Source organism: Muntiacus reevesi, chromosome 8 (assembly GCF_963930625.1).
Source record: "Muntiacus reevesi chromosome 8, mMunRee1.1, whole genome shotgun sequence".
NCBI classification, from domain to species: Eukaryota; Metazoa; Chordata; class Mammalia; order Artiodactyla; family Cervidae; genus Muntiacus; species Muntiacus reevesi.
This window is the reverse complement of record NC_089256.1, coordinates 86,143,949-86,170,772: the sequence shown is the minus strand read 5'-3', so window position 1 is coordinate 86,170,772 and position 26,824 is coordinate 86,143,949. Positions and strand designations below refer to the sequence as shown.

The 26,824-nt window shown below is 38.3% G+C and overlaps 1 protein-coding gene and 1 non-coding gene across 2 annotated transcripts in view; both read left to right on the top strand.

The window, feature by feature from the left end:
- Window positions 1–26,824, top strand: part of LEKR1 (leucine, glutamate and lysine rich 1) — a 180,524-nt gene that overhangs the window by 93,128 nt on the left and 60,572 nt on the right. The window contains exons 5-7 of the mRNA XM_065942127.1: window positions 6,251–6,332; window positions 20,291–20,368; window positions 20,709–20,912. Coding sequence (XP_065798199.1) covers window positions 6,251–6,332; window positions 20,291–20,368; window positions 20,709–20,912 — 364 coding nt within the window. The remainder of the gene's footprint in view (window positions 1–6,250; window positions 6,333–20,290; window positions 20,369–20,708; window positions 20,913–26,824) is intronic.
- TRNAC-GCA (transfer RNA cysteine (anticodon GCA)) lies at window positions 16,055–16,126 on the top strand. Its single transcript has one exon. It is a non-coding gene; the product is annotated as a tRNA-Cys (tRNA).

The following is a 26,824-nucleotide window of genomic DNA, read 5'->3' as shown; positions in this document are numbered from 1 at the left end:
CTGGTCTTCCCTTGTGGCTCAGCTGGTAAAGAATCCACCTGCAATGTGGGAGACCTGGGCTTGATCCCTGGGTTGGGAAGATCCCTTAGGGAAGGGAAAGGCTACCCACTCCAGGATTCTGGCCCAGAGAATTCCATGGACTGTATAGTCCCTGGGGTCACAAAGAGTCAGACATGACTGAGCAACTTTCAGTACTGAGCAAGCAACTTAGATTTCATCACTATTGGACTAGATCAGTAAAATTTGGTACATGCACACAATTAAATGTTATATATCAGTCAAAAAGGAATTAATCTTATCTGTGTATAGCTACCTCAATAGGTCTGAAAATGTAGCAAAGCCAATAAGAATTAAGATGAAATTTATAGCTTCACATCATTAGTGTAGTTTTTTAAAATACCTGCAAAAAGTACTATTTTTCACACATTAAGTACAGATTAGAAGGCAAATGTTAAATTCATAAGTGTAGGTACCCTCTAGTTAAATGCAAATAAATGTCCCAATATCTTAAAACAAAAGCAAAATAAAAAATATTTTCTTGTTACCATACCCCCTTCAACTGCAATTGAATTTCTCTCCTTCCTATTCACCAAACCAGTGAACCAAACCTCCCTATTCACAAAACCAGTTGCTTTTGGTTTCAACCTCATCCCACACCCCCACTAAGTTCTAGCCATCTTGTGTTCTTTTGTACCTTGGACACACAGAACTGAGTTGATTAGACTCCTTAGTACAGAACATGCTATGCCTGACCTGTACAAGTAAGACCTCTCCCTAAACAATAAATCATCTACAAAATATGTCAAACACCAACAAATACAGTGAATAATATAACAAGTGTGTGTGAATTCATCACCTGTATTTTACAAGTTTTAACAATTTGTCAGAGTTAACTCTGTAGATTATTTTTTAAGTATATAGTTAAAACCTTCATATTTACCCTTCCCTGTACAAAGATAACCATTGATGACACCAGGTCCAACTGTAGGACAAGGTTCACAGGTTAAGAAGTGATGAGATTCAGAGCAGAAGTAGGGGGCAATGTGTGGCCTTACCACCACTCCCTGTGATGAAAACCAGTAGTTATGTGGTACCCACTCTGTGCCGGCACTCATCTCCTCTTTACCTGTATGAAGTCACATAGTTCCCAGAACAGTCATATGCTGTAATAACCATTTTATAGATCAGGAAACTAAAATACCTGAAGTCACTTAGTTTACAAGGAGCAGAGCCAGGATTTGAAGTTAGGCAGGTGGCCTTAGCATTCATGCCCTCCACCTCTCTGTTATCCTGTCTTAGGAGTATATTCAGAGTGGTGAGTTTTTACATTTCCTTTTTTACAATTGTCTCTACCACTTAAACAAACTATATATATATATAGCTTTCACATTTTCATTTAAAAGAATTCTCCTAGATCTGGATCTGTGGGTGCCAGCTCTCCTGTCTGTTTGTTCTTCCATTCTGCTGCTTGAACCTGGAATCATTTTCCTTCATATTGTACTTTGAATCAGATTTTAAATTCCTTTTGTGTGTGTTTTCTTTATCCAGAAAGTTTTAAGCTTGAAATATCTCTCCACTATAAAGGTTTTGTTTATTGTTTTCTCAAACATCATACTTACTTAATATACTCTCCAAATGACTATAAAGTTTTATATCCTGCTATAAAACAGCTAACTATGGATACCTTTTGTATTTGTAGATTCTAGAAACCTTTTGGAATAACAGGATTCTCTTAAATGACTAATTACCCCAGATCTGATGCCTGTGTAATGCTCTTTAGCAAGCAGCTGTCTTCGTATGAAGAGAGGCTAAAAGCTCCTTTTTGTCCTGTTCATTTAAAATCATTTGCTTCTTATTTAATATTTGCAAAGAACACAGTCACCTTATAGTAGAATTTGCTGTTGTAAATTTTGGATTGTTTCCATGGGTTCTGCCTTACGTCTGCATGGTGCTTAAAGCCGATGCTTCCTTTCTTTTTATAGGCATTCAGGCCTTTTGCCTCATAATCCAATGTCATGCTGAATGACAGAAAATTGAAGTTGAGTTTATTTGACTATAGAGAAGAACTACACAGAACAATACACCTATTTAAGAACTCCTTATCTCAAGGACTGAAGGAGCTGTCTTACGCAGGTGGCTTAATCTCTCTACTGCTAAGCCTAACTGTGTGCCTTTATTTATTAAGGACAGGACTGGGCACTCTGCTTCCAGAAACAAAAAGACCCCACTGATCTATCAGAACCAACAGTAAACCAATAGGATGCATACACCTCATTCAGAAAAGTAAAGATTGGTTCTTTGTATTTTTGAAATAATTATTATTGCTTGGTTATTATAAAAAATTTAACCAAGTTTTTAAAAAAGCTATGAAAATGTATTAACCAACTGTTAAGTATATACTGGTGGCTGCTTACTTTATAGATTATTCATAATGAATCTTTTTTTCTTGATTCTATGTGGTATCTTCTCTCCTTATGTAAAATGATTTATTTGTTGACATTACTTATATTTCTACCTGACAGCCTCTAGTGGTTTCTGTGTTTTAAAGTAATAAAACATTTATTTGCTTTCTCTGTTTTAACTCAGAGGTGCTGTAAATATCTAGTGAATAATCTGAAGGAACTGGCTTCCCTGCTCATTGGGTACTGTGATTTAAAGACTGAGATAATCTATGTTTATCTTGAAATAGGGAGAAAGGGAAATGTAGGTGGGTATGTAGAGGGAAGAATATTGAAAAGCATAATAGCTTTTCCTTTCTTGATTTGAGTCATGATTGTGTCACTTATTTTCCTTTAAATCTAGTAAGTTCTAGAACTTTGATGCACAAGTATATTTAAATGTGATCCTAAGAATAGTTTTCAATACTATAAAAATGGGTTTTGAATTAGCTATCATTTTTACCATCTGCTAAATTATGTACCAATTATCAAGTAATTGATAATTAATTGTATAAAATTCATATATCGGGTACCAATTCTTTGGAGTTTATTTTTAAGATAATCAGTTCTTCCTCTTAACAATAGCTGCATTTAGAAGTAATAATACTGAATTTATCATGTGGGCTCAGATCCATGCTTCATCTCATTTAGGATTATATCCTGACAAAAGCATCAAGGGATATTTAATGGACTTCCCTGGTGTCTCAGATGGTAAAGAATTTGCCTGAAATACAGGAGACCTGCGTTCGGTCCCTGAGTCAGGAAGATCTTCTGGAGAAGGGAATGGCAACCCACTCCAGTATTCTTGCCTGGAGAATTCCATGAACAGAGAAGCCTGGCGGGCTATAGTTCATGGGGTCACAAAGAGTCAGACATGTCAGTACTGTAGGCAGTCACAATGATAACTATATTTGTCTTAATGACTTTCATTAATTATATTAACCTTTAGACTTTCAAAAATTAAAATCTAAATCACCTCTTGGACATTACACTAATTTAGTACCTCTTTTATGTAGTAATAGATAATATTTTACCTTAGATATACCTCTTTAAAGATTCTAGGATATGCTAAACAAATATATGGCCATACTGACCACATTTTCATGGACAAATGTCATATCACCTTGAAGCTTTTATATTTTTGACAGTCCATGTAAGAGAGAAAGATCAAGACTTTGGGATTAAGCCAACCTCAGTTGAATCACAGGATCACTTCTAAATAGCTCTGTGACTTTTTATAAGTTAGTTAATTACTCTGATTCTTAGAGATTTCTGGTAAAAATAAAATGTATATCTGTTTTTCATGATAGTTGTGACTATGAATTACATGATGTAGGAGAGAGCATCCTGCACAGCACCTGGAACAGTATACCGTCAACAAATGTCAACTTCCCTCCTTATTCTTCAGAGGATGGGCAGAAATGTTTTAGCTGTGTCTGTGTGAATAGAACCCTCTGTAAGCCCCATGTTTTTAATAATAAAGTAACACATTATGCATATTCATTAGAGATTGTCTTGTTTCAAAAGATAACACTCAAAACTAAACTCTCTATGTTATTTTATCTTTTCCCTCATATAATGATATCACTTGGTAAGTGGAAAAGCTTTACTATACAAATACTATCTATCAAGTCCATATTCAATTATTTATTTAAATAAGGAGCTGTACTCAAATAGATCCCCATACCCAAGTTTAAAATCCTGTCAGTTTGACTGCTGGCTAAAGCATTTACTCACTGTAAGATACTATGCAAGATAATCAGAGATCTCATTTTTCATTACCTGAAAAATGGGGCTATCTGTATTTATGTGGCAGTTTGAGGGATAATATTAATATATGTGAACATGCTGAATAAACATAAAAATTATTCCAATATGTAGTGAATTCTAATTAAAACATTTGTTTAGAGTGAATTTATTTTCTGATTTAAGGAACTGGCTTATCTTCATAAAACAAAGTTAAGAAGGCAGATTAAAGATGCATATAGAAATGTTATATATTTGTATAGCTGCATAAGCTAGATTCAAGATAGGCAGGAGAAACATCAATAACCTCAGATATGTGGATGATACCACTCTAATGGGAAAGCGAAGAGGAACTAAAGAGCCTTTTGATGAGGGTGAAGGAGGAGAGTGAAAGAACCAGCTTAAAACTAAATAGTAAAACAACTAAGATCATGGTATCTGGTCCCATTACTTCATGGCAAACATAAGGGAAAAGGAGGAAGTAGTGACAGATTTCTTCTTGGGCTCTAAAATCAGTGCGGATAGTGACTGCAGTCATGAAATCAGAAGACAATTGCATCTCAGCAGGAAAGCTATGACAAGCCTAGACAGTGTGCTGAAAAGCAGAGACGTTACCCTGCCGACAAAGGTCCGTATAGTCAAGACTGTAGTCTTCCCAGTGGTCACAGACGGTTGTGAGTGTTGAACCGTAAAGAAGGCAGAGCACCAAAGAACTGATGCCTTCGAACTGGAGAAGACTCCTGAGAATCCCTTGGACAGCAAGGAGATCAAACCAGTCAATCTGAAGGAAAAAAAAACAAACCCTGAATACTCATGGGAAGGATTGATGCTGAAGCTGAAGCTCCAGTATTTTGGTCACCTGATATGAACAGCTGACTCACCAGTCAATCTGAAGGAAAAAAAAAAACAAAACCCTGAATACTCATGGGAAGGATTGATGCTGAAGCTGAAGCTCCAGTATTTTGGTCACCTGATATGAACAGCTGACTCACTGGAAAAGTCCCTGGTGCTGGGAAAGACTGAAAGCAGAAGGAGAAGAGGGTGTCAGAGGATGAGATGGCTGGATGGCATCACCGATGCAATGGATGTGAACTTGGGCAAACTTCGGGAGATGGTGAGGGACAGGGAGGTCTGGTGTGCTGCAGTTCATGGGGTCTCAAAGAGTTGGACATGACTGGGTGACTGAACAACTTTAAAGATTTTAAAGTTTACTATTAAAATATGTGATTAAAACACCTGAATAGATGTAACAGAAATTTTATAAATTCCAGTGTCTTAAATTATTTTCTTCATAGAAATCATTTAGTCCACCCATATGTTTTCCACCTCATAGCCAAAAAGATTACCAATGAGGGCTGTCACTGAGTGTAGGGTTCAGGCCTTAGTCCACACACACAGGCTATTGGTGGGACGCAAACCATTCAAGCCATATGTTCTTTCTGCTCTAGTTTCAGTTCTATATCCATACATGTGAGATGTAGCTCCCTGAATAATCTTCTTCAAACATTACTTGAATTCCCCAGTTCAAGACTCTATGGAAGCCAATTTCCTGCTTGTATTTTCTTGGCTTTGAAAGTCATTAAAATGCCTATTAGATGCTACCCAGAGTTAACAGATTCTTTACCAGAAGCCTTGCACATGGTTTATCTATTTAGGTTCTTACTGAGAGGCCTCAGCAATACTTCTCAGTTCCAGACCGCGTGAGTAAGCTCAGGCAGTCAAGTGTTTCAGAAGTGAGTCACCTGATCAAAAATTCATATGTGTGCTGCAACATAAATTGCCTTTGAAAACATTAGCAAAATTTAGCCAATTAGCTGTTTGAAAATTAGCATGATGTTAGGGGCAGAAAGAGGCTAGTAAATTTAGTCTATCAAAACCCAGTAATTCTGTTGGGTTTCAGAGTACAAGTGAGCTACATATGGTGATCCAAGTAAAATGGAATAAACAATCGCATTATTCTTCAGGAGCTGAGTGGCAACTCTAGAAGAATGCGTTTTTTTTTTTCCTATAAAAATATCTGGATACTTAAAATGTACTAATCAGAAGAATACATTATGTCATTCCAGATTTACAGTGTCAAGTAGAAGCACTTGGGCTAAAACTTCAGAAGGCAGTGACTGAGATGGACAAGTACAAAGAAAAACTCATGTAAGATGGTGAATTTTGAACAACCTATAAGAATTTAGAAAGACCCTCATGTATTCTCTGTGACTCAGGACAGTAATTTGGTTGTGTGGGTATGGTCTACTGCTATTTTTCTCACTTTTCTGGCTTGTATTGAAGGACCTGTACATGTTTTTAAATACATGAAATGTTTCTTTACCTATCCAGGGAAAAGTATTAAAGGTTTCCCTGTTTATTCAAATGTAGTAACTTAATATTCTCTAAATTTTTCTCTTTTCATCTATTTATTATCTGTCCGGAAGAAACAACATTGAAGTTGTTTCTTGAAACTAGCAATTTTAGATTCAAAAAGACAGTTGCTGCTGCTGCTAAGTCGCTTCAGTTGTGTCTGACTCTGTGCAACCCCATAGACAGCAGCCCACCAGGCTCCCCCGTCCCTGGGATTTTCCAGGCAAGAACACTGGAGTGGGTTGCCATTTCCTTCTCCAATACGTGGAAGTGAAAAGTGAAAGTGAAGTCTCTCAGTTGTGTCCGACTCTTCAAGACCCCATGGACTGCAGTCCACCAGGCTCCTCCGTCCATGGGATTTTCCAGGCAAGAGTACTGGAGTGAGGTGCCATTGAGTATCTTTGAAATTCTGGAGTGCTTGTGCATTACAAAAGTGAGAAAGAAAATATTGGAAAACAAATGATAAGACAATGCCTTTGTAAAATATCCAGAACAATGTTTCTCTTTTAAATGATTTTATTTCAGAAATTTCAAATACTATAGTGTAAATATTTGTGTCCGGTTGCTCAGTCATGTCCAACTCTTTCCGACTCTTTGGACTGTAGCCTGCTAGGCTCCTTTGTCCATGGGATTTTCAGGCAAAACTGGAGTGAGTTGCAATTTCCTCCTCCAGGGAATCTTCCCAACCTAAGGATTGAGCCTGCATCTCCTACATCTCCTACATTGCAGGCAGATTCTTTACAGCTGAGCCATCGGGGAAGCCCATAGTATAAATATAGTACATCTATAATTACAAAAAGAATTTATATAATCTTTGAAACGTAAGTAAATTTTTTACTTTGTGGTATATGAACTGGTAGCTTTGGTTTTCAGTTCCTATATTTTAGAAGGATGAGCCTCATAAGAAATATAAATATTTAGAATGCTTAGCAACTGAATGTTGTGTTGACCTTGAACTACTCCTAAGAAAAATGTGTTCAACAAAATTCTTAACAAGGAAGAACAAATTTTAAAAATACTCTATCAAATTAATGTATACTTTGACTATTTGCAGCAAAATAATTTATTTTAAAAAGTTAAAACCAAATATTCATGATTTACAACACGTGGTCAATATTGCAGTAAATAACAGTTCAGTTCTCTGTGTATGATGGCTGGGGTTGAAGGAATGAGAGGACAAGTGGTACTAGCATGACTCACCGGGCCCAGCGAGGAACTTTCTGATGAAAGAAACATGAAAAAGAGAAGCAAGATGGGAATTACCAGTAAAGAAGCATTAGTTTCCACCCTCTAGTAACATCAGGGAAGAGGATTCTGACAACTTGGAAGGCTGCCAAGTCTGGCCACAGCCCATTTAATATTAATACATGCCTTGTGATATTTTTTTGTTAGTTATATTTTTAATATAATTTATAATATGAGTGCTGAGAAATGATAAGAGTCAAAGGAAACTGAAGTTGGAGGAAGAAAATACTACATCACTAAAGTCCATCAAATGAATTACCTGGAGGAAATCACTGCAAAAATGCTGATGCTGTTGTTTCAGTTTATAATAAACCTGGTTCTTCCTATATGAGAACTTCTTAAAATTAGAAAATGAGCAAAGTAACCACTTTTAGAAAACTTGAGTTACAAAAGATAGAGCCACTTAAATGGTCCCAACTGCTAGAGACCTTTCTCTGTGCTGCCCATACCTACCTCTTCCATCTCTTCTCCGTCTATGCTCCTTCACTACCAGGATGAAGCTGAGTAGGTTGGGTGTCTGGGATCAGGGTCTGGGACAGCTTAAGGCACTCAGAGCTCAGTAAGTCTCCAATAGTATTTAAAAACTATTTTATTAAAAGGTTAAAACCAAGTTTTTAACTTGGTCATTGTTTCATGATAAATTCAGTTTGAAGTCAAAATAATACACTCAAAAATTCAGACATACAATTTCTTAATAAATTTGAGATTTGCTCTACATACTCAAACCTGTTTGAACTTCCAAAAATTGGAAGGCACTATGAAATCATATTTTTAAAAAAATTAAATTCCTACTCTTTATGTGTGGGGTGGTGGGTGGGTACAGGAATGAGTTTTACCTATCCAACTTAATATAATTTTTTTGTTTAAAGATTTTTAAATGTTTGGATATAAATTTTGTGGATTTTTACTTATGGGAAACGGCAGTTTTTAGATGGATGAGTTGAGGTTCTTTTCTCCCTAAGATGTATAAGGAAATATTTTCCAAGGTTTAGAAGAACTTGTTACATATTTGAAAATAGAGATTTTATCACTTAGGATGATTTGAGCTATGAGTAACAGAGGTAGAGGGGTTTCGAGTTTAGTCAGTCCACTGACTCAACAACGTCACTAAGGATCTGGATGTTCTTTCTGTCTCCATTCTGCTGCCCTCAGCACTGGCTTCACCCCAAGGCTAAGTCCCCTAACATCATGAAATGGCTGCAGGTCCAGGTACCACATCCAAATATAACCCCTGCAGGGGCCGGAAGGGCCTATTTTTCTGGAGTCTCCTTAGAAGTGAGAAAAGAATTTCCCAGAAGCTGCCAAATAGCCCTCTCATTACATCTCTTGGCTGGAACCCTTTACAACCCTCTCCTAAATGAATCACTGGCAGGGGCAGCAGGGCTACCAGAGTTAGGTCAAGCAAAATTTGTCCTGAGAGCAGATGATAATGGGGCTCTGATGGCTGTGAAGAAAGCTACAGTACATGTCCAGAAGGGAACCAGTAATGTTTGCTCAAGAAGTAGAGTGTTAGTGGTGCTCTGAAAAGTAATGACATTTTCTACAAACTTCGTGTCACATCTAGATTAATTTAGGGAAGACCTCCCTAAAGTAATAAAAAATGTGGATGCTGTAAAATGAAACTTTATTAGTTTTAACATATATAACTATATGTATATATAAAGAGAATGAGGAAATACACTTTTGTTTTATATATATGTACGTAGGATAAGATAGGTAAATAAGACTAACAAGAAAGACTGTTATAAAAGGTGAGAAATTTTTAGGAATTCCTAAAAGGAAAGACATAGGAAGGACAATAAAAAGGGTCAGCTCTCCAGAGGAATAAACTAGATGAGAAGCGATCGTGTGGTGGGCATGTGACAGGCAGGACTCACTTGCAATCAGCTAACACAAACAGAAGGGAGTGGGATCTCGCAAATCATCATAACAGTGATTCTCCAACTCCAGTCTACAGAAGAATCCTGGGGAGTTTATTGAAACTGTGTGTTACAGTATGACCTCCCCCACAGACCCAGTCCCAGGATCAGTGTCTGGGCTCCATTTCCACAGATATTCTGGTTTTACTTTGTGGCTTGGGATGTCTCTGAGCAATCTGCATTTAAAACACCCCCTACACACACACACACACACACACACACACGATTATGATTTAAGTGATCCAATGAAACCTACTCTGAGGAATCATATTTGGAACATTTAAGCCATGGCCCCTCACCAAGACACCTCTCCCCCAATCAACAGTTCCTATGTGAAGCAGCTTTTGCAAGGCATCTGCACCCAGAATAAAGCAATGAGTGTGAGGATTGGAGCTGGGGACCCTGGCAGCTACTGAACCCCAGGAGAGCCCAGGGTTCCCACATCCTAAGACAAACTTCCAGTGCCCTCAGCATACTCTGTCCCTTCATCACAACCTTTAAAAACAGTCTAGGCAACAGTAAACAGCCAAGCAGATGAGAAGACATAGAAATTTAGGCTTAGGGTAAACACCCAACCAAAGATTACCAGGTATGTGAGAAAAACCTCCCCCCAGCCTTGTTCCAGATGGCTCTGAATTCACACAAGAAAATATTAACACAAAGAGAAATTGTTAAGTAGCAAACAGAAGATGTTAAGACAAATTTTTTTTTTTTATTTTTTTTTATTTTTTATTTTTTTAATATTATTTTATTAGTTGGAGGCCAATCACTTTACAACATTTCAGTGGGTTTTGTCATACATTGACATGAATCAGCCATATAGTTACATGTATTCCCCATCCCGATCCCCCCTCCCACCTCCCTCCCGACAAATTTTTAAAGTTAGACTATCCTTCAAAGTACATCCAGGATTGTAACCATGAAAGAATAACAGCCTGTTAAAAAAAAAAAGAAGCTATTAGGAATTTTAGAAATCAAAAATATGATTAGAAAAATGACTCCACTCTTGTTAAAAAATATATATGAAGGTACATAAAAATATATATGGATTCAAATTCATTGAATAAATGATTGGTAAAATTGCAATAGCTCCTTCTGGAAGTGAGGCTCAGGGGTATGCAGAGACTCTTGTTTTACTCTCTATATATGTTTTACTCTATATACTTATATATTGCTTAAATAGGTTGCAGTGTGAATGTATTCGTTTTCACATATGTAATGAAAAGAACAAAATTCACTTAAAATGATTTATCACTTAAAATGATTTTATCAGTTACTGGTGAATATGTCTAAAATGGTTATAAAAAAAAATATGCTTTCTACTTTGAGGACCTTTGTAATCTACTTATACTTTAATTTTATTAGTAGCCACCTCCTCCTCATTTAACTAATGATTGTAAGCAGTAATCAGCCATGACCAGCATGAATTTCTAATTTATAAAGCTCTTACTTGACCAAATAAGAGCAACATTTCACACAGTTGAGGTGATCTAGGAACATTATTATTGCCTTCTGAGATATAATGTTTTCCTGATTTGCCTAAATGGAGCTAAAATGGACTGTAATGGGTGAATTTAACTCAGATGACCATTATATCTACTACTGTGGGCAGGAATCCCTTAGAAGAAATGGAGTAGCCATCATAGTCAACAAAAGGGTCCAAAATGCAGTACTTGGATGCAACCTAAAAACAAGAGAATGATCTCTGTTCGTTTCCAAGGCAAACCATTCAATATCACAGTAATCCAAGTCTATGCCCTGACCAGTAATGCTGAAGAAGTTGAAGTTGAACGGTTCTATGAAGACCTACAAGACCTTTTAGAACTAACACCCAAAAAAGATGTCCTTTTCATTCTAGGGGACTTGAATGCAAAAGTAGGAAGTCAAGAAACACCTGGAGTAACAGGCAAAATTGGCCTCGGAATACAGAATAAAGCAGGGCAAAGGCTAATAGAGTTTTGCCAAGAAAATGCACTGGTCACAGCAAACACCCTCTTCTAACAACATAAGAGAAGGCTCTACACATGGACACCAGCAGATGGACAACACTGAAATCAGATTGATTATATTCTTTGCAGCCAAAGATGGAGAAGCTCTATACAGGCAGCAAAAACAAGACCAGGAGCTGACTATGGCTCAGATCATGAACTCCTTATTGCCAGATTCAGACTTGAATTGAATAAAGTTAGGGAAAACCACTAGACCATTCAGGTATGACCTAAATCAAATCCCTTATGATTATATTGTGGAAGTGAGAATAAGATTTAAGGGACTAGATCTGATAGACAAAGTGCCTGATGAGCTATGGACAGAGGTTCGTGACACTGTAGAGGAGACAGGTAGCAAGACCATCCCCAAGAAAAAGAAAGGCAAAAAAGCAGAAAGGCTGTCAGAGGAGGCCTTACAAATAGCTGTGAAAAGCAAAGGAAAGATACTGCCATTTGAATGCAGAGTTCCAAAGAAGAGCAAGGAGAGATAAGAAAGCCTTCCTCAGTGATCAGTGCAAAGAAATAGAAGAAAACAATAGAATGGGAAAGACTATAGATCTCTTCAAGAAAATTAGAGATACCAAGGGAACATTTCATGCAAAGATGGGCACAATAAAGGACAGGAATGGTATGGACCTAACAGAAGCAGAAGATATTAAGAAGAGGTGGCAAGAATCACGAAGGTGTGATCACTCACACTCACCTAGAGCCAGACATCCTGGAATGTGAAGTCAAGTGGGCCTTAGGAAGCATCACTACAAACAAAGCTAGTGGAGGTGATGGAATTCCAGTTGAGCTATTTCAAATCCTAAAAGATGATTCTGTGAAAGTGCTGCACTCAATATGTCAGCAAATTTGGAAAACTCAGCAATGGCCACAGAACTGGAAAAGGTCAGTTTTCATCCCAGTGCCAAAGAAAGGCAATGCCAAAGAATGCTCAAACTGCCGCACAATTGCACTCATCTCACACACTAGTAAAGTAATGCTCAAAATTCTCCAAGCCAGGTTTCAGCAGTACCTGAACCATGAACTTCCAGATGTTCAAGCTGGATTTAGAAAAGGCAGAAGAACCAGAGATCAAATTGCCAACATCTGCTGGATCATCAAAAAAGCAAAACAGTTCCAGAAAAACATCTATTTCTACTTTATTGATTATGCCAAAGCCCTTTGACAGTTTGGATCACAATAAACTGTGGGAAATTCTTCAAGAGATGGGAATACCAGACCACCTGACCTGGCTCTTGAGAAACCTGTATGCAGGTCAGGAAGCAACAGTTAGAACTGGGCATGGAACAACAGGCTGGTTCCAAATAGGAAAAGGAGTACATCAAGGCTATATATTGTCACCCTGCTTATTTAACTTATATGCAGAGCACATCATGAGAAATGCTGGGCTGGAGGAAGCACAAGCTGGAATCAAGATTGCCGGGAGAAATATCAATAATCTCAGATATGCAGATGACACCACCCTTATGGCAGAAAGTGAAGAAGAACTAAAAAGCCTCTTGATGAAAGGGAAAGAGGAGAGTGAAAAAGTTGGCTTAAAGCACAACATTCAGAAAACTAAGATCATGGCATCTGGTCCCATCACTTCATGACAAATAGATGGGGAAACAGTGGAAACTGGCTGATTTCATTTTTCTGGGCTCCAAAATCATTGCGGGTGGTGATTGCAGCCATGAAATTAAAGACACTTGCTCCTTAGAAGGAACGTTATGACCAACCTAGACAGCATATTAAAAAGCAAAGACATTACTTTGTCAACAAAGATCCGTCTAGTCAAGGCTATGATTTTTCCAGTGGTCACGTATGGATGTGAGGGTTGGACTATAAAGAAAGCTGAGCGCTGAAGAATTGATGCTTTTGAACTGTGGTGTTGGAGAAGACTCTTGAGAGTCCCTTGGACTGCAAGGAGATCCAACCAGTCCATTTTAGAGGAGATAAGTCCTGGATGTTCATTGGTAGGACTGAGGTTGAAGCTGAAACTCCAATACTTTGGTCACCTGATGCAAAGAACTGACTCATTTGAAAAGACCCTGATGTTGGGAAAGATTGAAGGCAGGGGGAGAAGGAGACAACAGAGGATGAGATGGTTGGATGGCATCACCGACTCAGTGGACATGAGTTTGGGTGGACTCTGGGAGCTGGTGATGGACAGGGAGGCCTGGCGTGCTGCAGTTCATGGGGTCGCAAGGAGTCGGACATGACTGAGCGTCTGAATGGAACTGAAACCCCTACATTTATGGTGATTTGTTACAGCAGCGATAAGAAATGAATATACCATTGTGTCCAAATTCTATTTTGGATTTTGGATTTTTGCAGAGGGAAACTCTTGGGGGGGTTGGCAAGAGAGTGAATTGATTTGATTTGTTTTATAAGGTTGATGGCTATTACATGGAAAATGGACTGAAATGAATATGCAAGAATGACCAGGGGGATGAAGTGGGAGGCTGTGCATTCATGCAAGTAAGAAGCGGTTGGGTTAATGTCGGGCTAGCATGGAATTGGAAAGAAATAGAGGCCAGGAATCAATCTAACAGGATTTACCGATGGAGTGAATATGGTTGGGGAGCAAGAGGACTGGAAAAGAAAGGAAATAGTAAAGAATGAGGTTTGGGGCTTTTCAGCCTCTGGGTAGACAGGTGAGAGGCAGTAGAGTACAGTCACTGACAGCCTAGAAGCCAGATGGGGACTGCTGGGGTTCATGTCCTAGCAGAACTATTTAGTGGTTATGCCACCTTCGGCACATTGCTTACCTCTGTTCTCAGTTTCCTCTGCTGTAACAAGGGCTGAACGAGGGCTGGTTTGAGGGTAGTGTGAGATATGTAAGGTGTTACTATTAGTATCATCATGTGTTGGTGCCACTTATTGAAATGGGGGAAGCTGTAAAAGAAATAGATATGGGGGTGAGGGAAATAGAAAACAATGCTTTTGATCTGTTAGTTTTGAGATGCCTTTTGGACACAGAGTGGAAATATCAAGAAAGTAGTTTAAGAATAGCTATTTCACATAAACGAGTGGAACGTAAGACCCTTGCCTTTCAAATTAGAGGAAAATATCCAATTATTCTATCCTATTTCCTTTGCTTTGATTGGCAGGAGCAGCAGGGGTCTTTCCTTAAGCTTATTCAAAGCAGTTGAAGAGAAAGGATTAACACTATTTGTTGAGAGTAAAAGAAGGAATGTGTGTTTAAAGAGATGTAGGCTTTCTTTCTATTCCTTCCAATTCCTCCCATTCTAATGAAGGTGAAGGTAACAATTGAGCAGTGAAGGGCAGACCATACAAAGAGTGGCAGTGGGGGTGGGAGGCGACCACAGTGAAGAGAGCTCTTGGGATGGTAGACTCCCCAGGGAGCTTTTTTCCAAATTGCAGCCAAAATTAATTGTCCACATAGTAAAAATAACCACTTAAAATAGTTCTGCTGCCCCTGTCTCTAGTTTCAGATAAGTGTATGAGTCTGAACGTAGAGTGAAAGCTGTGGTTAGGGCTGCTGAGTCTCAAAGCATTTCTAAAAGGAACATTTTTGTTTGATTTCAAAGTAAATGCATAAAACTTAGGAAATACAGAAATACAAAAAAAATCATCTTTATATTTTGATACATCCTTGTAGTCCATTTTTCAAAGTAATGCATATTTTAAACATATTTTCACTTAGTAATATATCCTGGATATTTTCCCATGTCATTGCATAATATACTTAGTTTTCAAATGGCTATATCTTTTTATGACATGGACAATTTTGAAGAATGTAGAACCCTTCATACTTTTTTAAAATAAAAATTTTTCCATTTTGTATTGTCCTCTTGATTGGATTAAGGATATGTACTCTCAGCCAGGAAACCTCATAGGTGAGCACAAGCACTTCTCAGGGCATCACAGCTGGAGGCACATGAGCATCTGCTTCTCACTGAAGATGTTAATTTTGATCACCTGGTCAAAGTAGAACTTAGTTATTTCACTGAAGGTTATTGCTGAGGGTTTTGTCCTGTTTCAAGCAGTAAACAGTCTATAAGGGACACTTTAAATACATACACATGCTCTGGTTTTCATCAGCATTTATCCATAAATGATTTTTGCCTCATCCAGTCCTTATCCAGTTGTTGTTAGATGATTTTTCCAACTCCAGATCTCCCTCCTCATTTATTAGTGATCCCTCTTCATTCTACTTTAAATAAGAACCTCCCTTCTTCCCATTATTTATCAATTATTGGTATGGATTCCTGAACTTTATTTTGTTCAATGGTTCATCAATCATTACTGTACTTAATTACTTTGGCACACAAGTTAGCTAGTGGGGGCCTCTTCAAGCTGATTCTTACAATGCTGGAACACATTCCCATCATATAACTTCCTTACTTTCATTGCTTCCCTGGTGGCTCAGACGGTAAAGCGTCTGCCTGCAGTGCAGGAGGCCCGGGTTCGATCCCTGGGTTGGGAAGCTCCCCTGGAGAAGGAAATGGCAGCCCACTGTAGTACTCTTGTTTGGAAAATTCCATGGACTGAGGAGCCTGGTAGGCTACAGTCCATGTGGTCACAAAGAGTCGGACACAACTGAGTGACTTCACTTTACTTTCATTATAACAAACTGTTTCAGGAATACCTACTGTGCCCCAGCCTTGGAATCAGCCGTTTCTCTGAGCAGTCGTGGTTCCTTTGAGTGGGAGTGGTATTAGAGACCAGTATCTAGGCTCTAAGTATGCTCAAGTGCTACTTGATTCTAGTGACAGTTTTTATACATATGTCAAATCTTTCAAATTGTGTGAGTTTATTGTATATTAGGGGCTTCCCTGGTAGCTCAGCTGTTAAAGAATCCACCTGCAATGCAGGAGACCCCGATTCAATTCCTGGGTCGGGAAGATCTCCTGGAGAAGAGATAGGCTACCCACTCCAGTATTCCTGGGCTTTCCTGGTGGTTCAGCTGGTAAAGAATCCACCCACAATGCAGTTGACTTGAGCGTGATCCTTGGGTTGGGAAGATTCCCTGGAGGAGGGCTTGGCAACCAACTCCAGTATTTTTGCCTAAAGAATCCCGTGGCCAGAGGAGCCTGGCTGGCTACAGCCCATGGGGTCACAGAGAGTTGGACAAGACTGAGCAGCTAAGCATAGCATCGTGTGTTACGTTACTGAATGTTCTGTGATCACTCAGCTACAGTCAGATGTCCTGGAGTGCGAAGTCAAGTGGACCTTAGGAAGCATCACTATGAAAAAAGCTAATGGAGGTGACGGGATTCCAGCTGAGCTATTTCAAATCCTAAAAGATGATGCTGTGAAAGTGTGGCACTCAATTTGCCAGCAAATTTGAAAAACTCAGCAGTGGCCACAGGGCTGGAAAAAGTCAGTTTTCATTCCAATCCCAAAGAAAGGAAGTGCCAAAGAATGTCTGAACTACCACGCAATTGTACTTATTTCACATGCTAGAAAAGTAATGCTCAAAATTCTCCAAGATAGGCTTCAACAGTATGTGAACCGAGAGCTTCCAGATGATCAAGCGGGATTTAGAAAAGGCAGAGGAACCAGGGATCAAATTGCCAACATCTGTTGGATCATAGAAAAGGCAAGAGAATTCCAAGAAAACATCTGCTTCATGGGCTACACTAAAGCCTTTGACTGTGTAGATCACAACAAACTGGGGGAAATTCTTAAAGAGTTGGGAACACCAGACTACCTGACCTGTCTCCTGAGAAATATGTATGCAGGTCAGGAAGCAACAGTTAGAACTGGAATGGAACAATGGACTGGCTCCAAATTAGGAAAGGAGTACATCAAGGCTGTATAAAGAGCCTGTTGATGAAAGTGAAAGAGGAGAGTGAAAAAGCTGGCTTAAAACTCAACTTTCAAAAAACTAAGATCATGGCATCCAGTCCCATCACTCTATGGCAAATAGATGGGGAAACAGTGGAAACAGTGAGAGACTTTATTTTCTTGGGCTCCAAAATCACTGCAGATGATGACTGTAGCCATGAAATTAAAAGACATTTGCTCCTTGGAAGAAAAGCTATGACAAACCTGGATAGCATATTAAAAAGCAGAGACATTACTTTGCCAACAAAAGTCTGTCTAGTCAAAGCTGTAATTTTTCCAGTAGTCGTGTATGGATGTGAGAGTTGGACCATAAAGAAGGCTGAGTGCCAAAGAATTGATGCTTTTGAACTGTGGTGTTGGAGAAGACTCTTGAGAGTCCCTTGGACTGCAAGGAGATCAAACCAGTCAATTCTAAAGGAAATCAATCCTGAATATTCATTGGAAGGACTGATTCTGATGCTGAAGCTCTAGTACTTTGACCACCTGATCCTAAGAGCCAATTCATTGGAAGAGACCCTGATTCTGGGAATGACTGAAGGCAGGAGAAGAGGATGACAGAGAATGATGATTGGATGGCATCACCAACTCAATGGACATGAGTTTGAGCAAGCTCTGGAAGATGGTGAAGGACAGGAAAGACTTGGCGTGCTGTAGTTCGTGGGGTCAAAATGAGTCCGACATGGCTGAGTGACTGAACAGCAACAGTTGTATGTTAGTGTAATACTTAAATAAGCTATTTTACAAAAAGTAGATAATAAAAGAAACATAGTCTAAAAAAATTTTTTTATAAAAAGAAAAAGAATTAAATTATAGTATTTAGGGATAAAACTTGGGCAATACAACTCCAAAGAAAATCAAAGTGATTGCCATAAAATTCTCAAGAATGACCAGTTTAGGAGAGAGGGAGTTGACTATGATTGGGTCGAGGGTATGAAGCTTCTAAGCTAGCTGATGAGGTTTTATTTTTTTACCTGGATGGTAGTAGTTTCCTCATAATAATTCATTATATAAATTTTTCACATAATTTTCTGCAGCTTATAATTTTATCATATTTTACAGTAAAAAAGAAAATAAATGAATAAAAATAAATGAATGCTGTTCATGTTCATTGTATATTAGGAATTAAAGTTACTCTGCAAGTAGGGCAAACCCATTAATAATCTAACATATTTCTTTGTACATTCATAAACTTATTAAAATAGCTTATAAAGCTATTTTAAAGTATATTCATATAAGTTATTAATGAGAAGCCTATACAAACAAAGTAAAATATTAATCTTTCTTAATATGTTAACTTTTTGAATATTGTTACAAACCCAATCATATAAGATCAAGACAAATATTTGTTTTTTTTAGAATTTCCATTTCATTCTTTTTAAATTTTTTTCATTTCTTTTAACTTTTTGTTGTATATTGAACTATAGTCAATTAACAATGTTATGATAGTTTAAAGTCCACAGCAGAGCAACTCAGCCAAACATATACATGTATCTATTCTCCCCTAAACTCCCCTCTCATCCAGGCTGCCGTATAATAGAGAACAGAGTTCCCTGTGCTATTCAGTAGGCTCCTGTTGGTTATTCATTTATATATAGCAGTGTGTACACGTCCATCTCAGACTCCCTAACTCATTTTGTTGTTTTTACTGGTTTTTATTTCTCTGCTGAGATTTTTTTATCTTTTCAAGAACTAGATTTTCCTTTATGTCTTCAAGCAGAATTATAACAGTGCCTTCAAAAGTCCTTGTCTGCTAATTTCAATATCTGGGTCATCTCAGAGTCAGTCCCTTTTAACAGTCTTTTCTCTTTAGAATAGGTCCTGCTTTTCTGTTTCTTCCTATGTTGAGTAATTTTTTTTTAATAGTCTGAACTTCGTGAATATTATGTTAGGGAAATTTTAGGTTCTATTTCTCCTGTTGATGTGGTGGTGGGGAAGGGGCTGTGTGGCTTTAAATAGGTAATTAATTTGGCTGGCCTAAAACCACAACTCTGTTTCTATGGCAACAGCTCAACTCTCAGTTCAGTTCTTTCATCTTTAATTAGGCTGCTTGGAGTCTTCACCAGGTCACCTGTAGTTCAGGGCTCAGCCAGACATATAGGCAGAGTTTATAAGCAGTATCTGGGATTTCCTCTCTCCGGGTCGCTCCCATCCAGGGGTTCACTCTTTACCTCCCAGCAGCTGTGGTTGTCCTCAGACACTGTACTGTAGTTCTTCAAGCCAGAATGACTGTGAGTTTTCTATTTGGATTTTGGTTCTCCTGTATGGTGCAGTTTGGGGTCTGCCCTCAGGCTTAACATCATTTAAAAACAAAAACCAAAAACCTGACCCCATGTCTGTCACCTCATTGGAAGTATCAGCTTTCCTCCAGAATCATCCTGCTTTTGGTCACTTGCACATAGGGGTTTTTCTTTTCTTACCCCTTTTAATGTTGTCTAAAGTTTAGACATTTAATTTAAATACAGTTCTGCCTGATAGGAGATTACTTGGCCAGTACAGAAATGGACTGAATATTTATTCCTTTAAAGAAATGGTAATATAAAGAAGCTAAGAAATTTTTAATGGATAAATAAAATAATGATATAGAAAAACACATATAGTTGGACTAACAGATTAAGGTATTTTTGGCAAACAGAAACCCTTTGAGTATGTATTCTAATTTTAAGGAAATCTGTGTATGTAACAAGTAGAATATAAAGATAAGAAAAGTAATAAAGGAAAAATATATCTTAACAAAAGGGAAAACACTTTCACTTTAACTATTTTGAAATAAAATATTTGAACCTATTTTGTATTATTTTAGGAATAAATCTAATGAAGCTGATGAGTGTCAAAGAGAACTTAGAAAACTGAAGTTTGAATCCATTATCTCTGACTCACGGTATACACTGCAAATTTTTTATTTAATATTTTTAGTAATTGAATTTGAAACCATATTTTAGATAATATTTAAAATGTACTTAACTTTTTTTTATAGTATTGCTTATGTAAACAATATCTAACTCTAGTTTATAATGTATTGAAGCTGTTCAATGATTTTTGCCTCTGCTTAGATAAGAAAATTTTTAAATCACAGAACTATCTATTTATGTAGCATTCTTATTTTAAAAATTCAAGTTATACTCTTTATTTTTAAATGAGATGTTTATACATTTTTGATAAACATAAAAATATAGTATTAAATGCATATTGGTTGGGTTTTTTTCCTTATTCCGTTTTAGGCATACCAGATTACTTAAAGAAAAAGAAGACTCTTTAATGACTTGTCAACAAATATATAAAACTTTACAGGAAGAACTGACTGCAAAAGAAAGGCAAGAAGATGATTTAAAAAGAAGAATTAATATTGCAGAAAATGAACTGGAAATAACCAAAACTCTTCTGATTCAGACAAAGGAAGAAGTTGTAACACTGAAAAGTGAAAGGTACAGTCAAGAATAATTTCCAAATATATTTTATGTTTAAATCAGTAATCCATATATATTTAAAACATCAAGGTCCTGTATATTTTGATAACAGTGAAATCCAAGATTAAAGATACATTTCACTTGAAAGGTCATCTCATCCTACCATCCCATTTTACAGGTGATTAAACTGAAGCCCAAACTGGTTAAAGGACTTGCTTAACCTCACTGAGTCAGTGCAAGTAGGATGGAACCCACGTGGCATTTGGTGTTAGATCTTTGTTGAATCAAAAAGATCATGTGTGGTACTTATACTACTGAATTTCACTTTGGCCAGTAATTGTTGGATTCTATCATCTTCCAACAGAAAAACATCTCTTTATCACTTTTCCCTTAAGTTCCTACTTTTCTTCTCTGTTATTTGTCAACACCTCGTATTGAAGACTCTCCAAAAGCAAAGCAGAGATACCTCTGTTATTGAGTTACTATCAAAGATACTAAGAAGCATATTCCTCCAACCATCCTAGATATTTTTGCTCAGTTACTTTGTCTTTACTTATCTGTACTTAATATCTCAACGGTGCTTTCTTTCAGTTTTCATTTGCCTGATAATATCTTTTATTATTTGAATCCTTTTGTTTTAAATCCATATTGTTATATAGCATAATGTTAGGGGTTTTCCTTTTGTTTTGAATTCATATTGGTATATAGTATAATGCATAGTATAATGCTAGGGGTTTTGTTGGCTTTTATTAAATCTAGGAGTCTTTAATGGGAGGTATTATGCCATTTACATATTCCATAAGAGTACAAGTTTCATGAGGATAAGAATTTTTGTCTTGTATTATTCTCTGTGTACAGAAGACATAATTAGATATTTGTTTTTCATTTTTTTCAATCATTTTTCATTTTATTCATTTTATTTTATGAGTATTTGACTGATTTCTATTTAGAAGATTTATAATCTTGTTTTCATTCTTTCTGAGGGCAGCTGTTTGCTCCCAGAGGTGGAGTTTGGGAGTGAGGCCATGGAAATGGATGGCAGGCACCTTAGAATTAGGTTCATTGTCTCTGAACTTTCTCACCAACACTATGCCCTGGATTGTATCTGTGTCTACTCCAGGCTAGTCAGAGGTCTGTCTAGTTCACAGAGAAACAAGGATTATCTCTTGTCTCCCCTGAGATAATTTTCATTTACTTCTCTTTGGTTGAGTCAGATGAACAATTGCAGAGCTTATTGCCACCCACCACTTATTCTTCCACCCTGCTACACCAGTAACATGCCTCTTGCTAAGATGTTGCATCTTGTAGTTCTGTGAGTCTTCATCCCACCCCCACTTCTGCCATTTCACAATTTTGTCATTGCTAGTCCCAGTACATATTAGAAGCAGCAATTTTATAATCAGGAAATTTGCAAGAGCCAGACTTACTAATAGTAACAAGAAGTGATGGCAGCTGAAAGACTGACCATGCATAAGAAGAAAGAAAAACTAAGTGCAAACAAAAAACTTTAAAAGCATTGCAGTTTGGCCCAATATGCGATAGAGACAAGCACCCCTACCCATACCGGTAATCTCGAGTGCCCTTTGTTCATAGCTGTGTGTGCTGTGTGTGCCCGGTCGCTTCAGTCATGTCCAACTCTTCACAATCCTATGGCCTGTAGCCCGCCAGGGACCTCTGTCCATAGGGATTCTCCAGGCAAGAACACTGGAGTGGCTTGCCATGCCCTTCTCCAGGGGATCTTCCCACCCCAGGGATTGAACACACGTCTCCTCCATTGCAGGCGGATTCTTTTCTGCTGAGCCACTGCAAAAGCCTGTGTTTATAGTATGGATTAATAATTGATGACCACAAGGATGACTGTATCAGAAAGATTAAAATCAGCTATATACTCTATGTATGTGAAAGATACAGAATACCCCATTTCTAGTGATGTCAGATTAGTTAGATTTAGCTGTTTATCCAGATGAATTCTGTCTCTTTCATAGTGGTCATTGAGAAGATTCTATCTTTGTTCAAACATTCCTGGAACTCTTTTCTGAGGATTGGCTTAAGTGTGCATGTTTTAGAATATCCTCAGTATGATGAATCTTTGACCTTTAGGAATGAATTTGATTTTTAAAGCAATCTCAATAGGTCCAGTGAAAGCAAGTTCAAGGAGAATGATGGGAAATCAATCTGGGAAATATCACTGGGGATTAAAAATAAAGTAAAATGTTTTCTCTTTTTTTGTATGCTTAATAAACTATCTCTGGCAGCAATTTGAAGATGGCAGTTTCATGAATGTTTTCAGGATTAACAACATTATTAGAATAAATATAGAGCTTTCTTAGGGGATTGTTTGCTTTGAAATAGCATACCAAATTTGCTGTTTTCTTTCTTTTTTTTAAATTTAGTATGACTCTAACCTTATCTTCTATTTTAAGTGTTAAAGATAATTTCTTTAAGTTTTCTGAGAATAGAGACATCACTGGACTATTTTCTCCTCTTCTTCTCCTCTCTGCCCCTCCCCTCTTTTTTCCCTCTTGCTGTTTTTCTTTCTTTATTCTCTATACTTTGGTCTATCAAAAAGCAGGCATGATATTCCTTAGTTGTTTAGTGGCACCAAATGTACTGACCTAATGTCTGTCACATAATAAAAATTAATATGTGCTTGCAGCCCAGAAAGTTGTTGTATTATCATATGATTACTCTTAGATATAAGCACTGTCTTTTTTTTCCTTGTCCAGGATTTGCTTCACATTTTGTCCACCTTGTCTTTTATTATATCTTCAGAATCTGGTACATGTATCCACTCAATAAGTATCTGTGGATTGGATGAATGACTTGCTTTGGGTAATTCAGTTAGCTAACAATTATTTGTTGAGCATTTACTATATGCCAGGTACTATGTACCCTGGGGATACAGTGGTGAATCTGAAACATTCCTTTCCTTGTGAAGCTTACATTCTAATGAGAGAGACAAACAGTAACAAAATAAATAAAGTAGAGAACTAACCAGAATAATCACACATTGCAATAACAGATAGAAAGTAAGTAAAGGGGTATTGTAGTAGAGACTGCAAGAAGGGATATCTGCTTTGGAAAGGGTGGTTGTAAAAGTAACTTCCAAAATGATGCATTAAGGAAGACAGGTAGCGGTTCCCATGCCAAGGGCCAGGGAAGAGTCTTACAAGCGATATATGAGCTTGGTGAGCTCTCAGAAGTGGCAGTGTGACTTGAAGCCTGGCAGATGTGAGGGACACGGAGGAGGCCGGGTCTGCAGGGCCTCACGAGCCTGTTGGAGTACAGGTATTAGTTCCAGTGCAATGAAAAGAAGCCACTGGAGGGATTTAAGCAGAGGAATGACACTGTGGAAGGATCACTCTGACTGCTGGGTGGAGAAGGGATTGGCAATGGGCAATAGGAGGAAGTCAGGCCATTTACTGTTTTGATTCTAATCAAAGGGTTTTGTGCATATCCTCATGCGAAGAGTTGACTCATTGGAAAAGACCCTGATCCTGGGAGGGATCGAGGGCAGGAAGAGAAGGGGACAACAGAGGATGAGATGGCTAGATGGTATCACCGACTCGATGTGTCATGAGTTTGAGTAAACTCCAGGAGCTGGTGACGGACAGGGAGGCCTGGTATGCTGCGATTCATGGGGTCACAAAGAGTCGGACATGACGGAGCGACTGAACTGAACTGAACTGAAGCCTAAGAGACTTTCGAAAAGTGAAAATCTTTAACCCCCTGCCAGTTTCCGTTGGATTGTTTGAATGTCTATACCAAGTGGATGAGAGCAAATAGCCAGGGCTTACTCCATGTTGAGCCAGAGGAAGATGGGAGACAGGGTAAAAAGACATCCTTAAGAACAAGTGACCTTTCAGAGGCTTTGCCATTACTGTCTAAACCTGACTCAAAATTTTGACTTCAGAGGCAAGCTGTTATCCTGCCCCTTTCCTGTCTCTGTTTTGGTTCTTTGTCTTCCCCTCCTATGATCATGTGACAGCAGATATTCCTTAAGGTTCATAGATGAACTTGGCTTTCCTCTCTCCACTTTCTTCCCCCAATAAACTGTCTCTCAACTGAGAAAATTTGCTCTTGGAGCTCTGGTTTGAAGCACCAATGGAATTTCTAAATAGAGGTATCCTTAAGCAATTGGAGATGTGAAAGTCCTTCCAGAAAAAGAATCTGGGCTCAGGAAAAAAAAAAAAAACTTAAAATAGAGACATTTGATGAGACTTGTAGAGATTCTAATTGAGTAGGGCCAGGCGGTGCCTGGGAATCTGCCACACAGCAAGGTCCCAAACCTCTGCCTTGGAAAGACAGCCACCAACAGGCTACAAGATGTGCTCTCCAGAGGCCAGAGCCCAGCTCGCTCAGGGTGCCAGGGTGGGCTTTGCAAATTCAGGCACTCTCCCCACACTGCCCCTCCTCCCCCTCCCCTCCCCACAGCAAAGCCATTTGCCATGGTTGCACTGGGACCATTATGGAAAGTGTGAGACTTATAAGCTATGTAGCTTCAGAAGAGGAGGAAAAAGATATGAAAAGCCAGAGCTGGCTCTAGAAAAAAATCGGCAGAATTTCTGAGTTTGGAGCAGGAAAGGAGTTAGTGACTAGGAAATAATTCATCCTTAGTACAAATCTATTTAATTATGTATTGCTTTGTCCTCCACACTCATCTGAGGACGCTCCCTTAGGAGAAGAGGCTCCACTAGAAGGAAGAGAAGTAGGTCCTCAAGATCCTAGATGCTCGGGGTAGAGAAGGTCTGGCCAGCTTGGTCACAGGCACACTGGGGCTGCAGAGAGGGGTCTCGGGGCATGGCACAGGAGCAGTGCCCGAGAAAAGTGTGGCTGTTTTTAAAATTCTGTGTAAAGAGAGCCCTCAACTCTCATGCTTCCAGGCTATAAGGTCTCTTAGGCCAAGGCCAGAACTCGACCGGGAAACATGAATTTGTAACACCACTTCAAAGGTATTACGGATTAAATAGGGCTTTGTGGGCTGGCCTGCAGACCGAATTCCTTCTTTTTGGAAAATTACTGCTATAGTAAAATGTGTTGGGAATTTCCTGTAACCAACTTACAAATACATTTTAGAAGAACATATGTGTTTAAACTTGAAGACTGCCCACGTATAACACTGAGAAATTCATTTACAAGTAATGTGTGGCCTACAGTGGTACCACTGAGACACGCAGCTGTTTGTAACAGCTCACACCATATACCTTCATGCCCAGGAGCTTTGTAGGCCCTATCTTGGTAAATTCCAAGAAAAAAATATAGAATTATTGTGATTTACTTGCCAATAACATGACAGGATTAGTGAAGAATGTTGTTGGAAGAAAAGCTTCATTGTTATCAAAGTTAGGTGCAACTGACTTGCATGTGAATGATTTTGTGAAATAAATAATATCTGTCTGTATCTCAAGCTATCTAGTTCTTTACCTACCTTAACTGAAATTTACCTAATTGCTCCTTGTCCCCACAAAGAATATATTTGAGGCTATAGGGAAGAAATTTATTCCCCCTCTCACACACACATTAACTTCTTTCACAATTTCTTCATCTTCTTCTCTTTCTCTTTTATAATTGAGAGCAATGGACCCTCACCTCAGAAAAATAGACATAAAACCTGGCAAAGTATTTCAGGCGATTCATGGAGCTTCCTGTTCTCCTGTATATGACATGACCCCTTGATTAAACATATCTGCTTCTTCAGGCTCCCTCTTCCCCTACTCCTTCTTTTCTTTCTTCTCTCCTCCCCCATTTCTCCCTCTCAAGCTCTCTCACCAGCCCCAGGTTTCACAGTCGTGGGGAGCCCTCTGAATTTTTCTGTGGACATGATTTTGTTTTCACACAGCCCCAAGCAAGATGCATCATTGTGTGGTACTCATTAGAAGCAATCAGGAATCTGAAAACCAGCTTGAACTCTCCCCTCCTTACTACTTGCC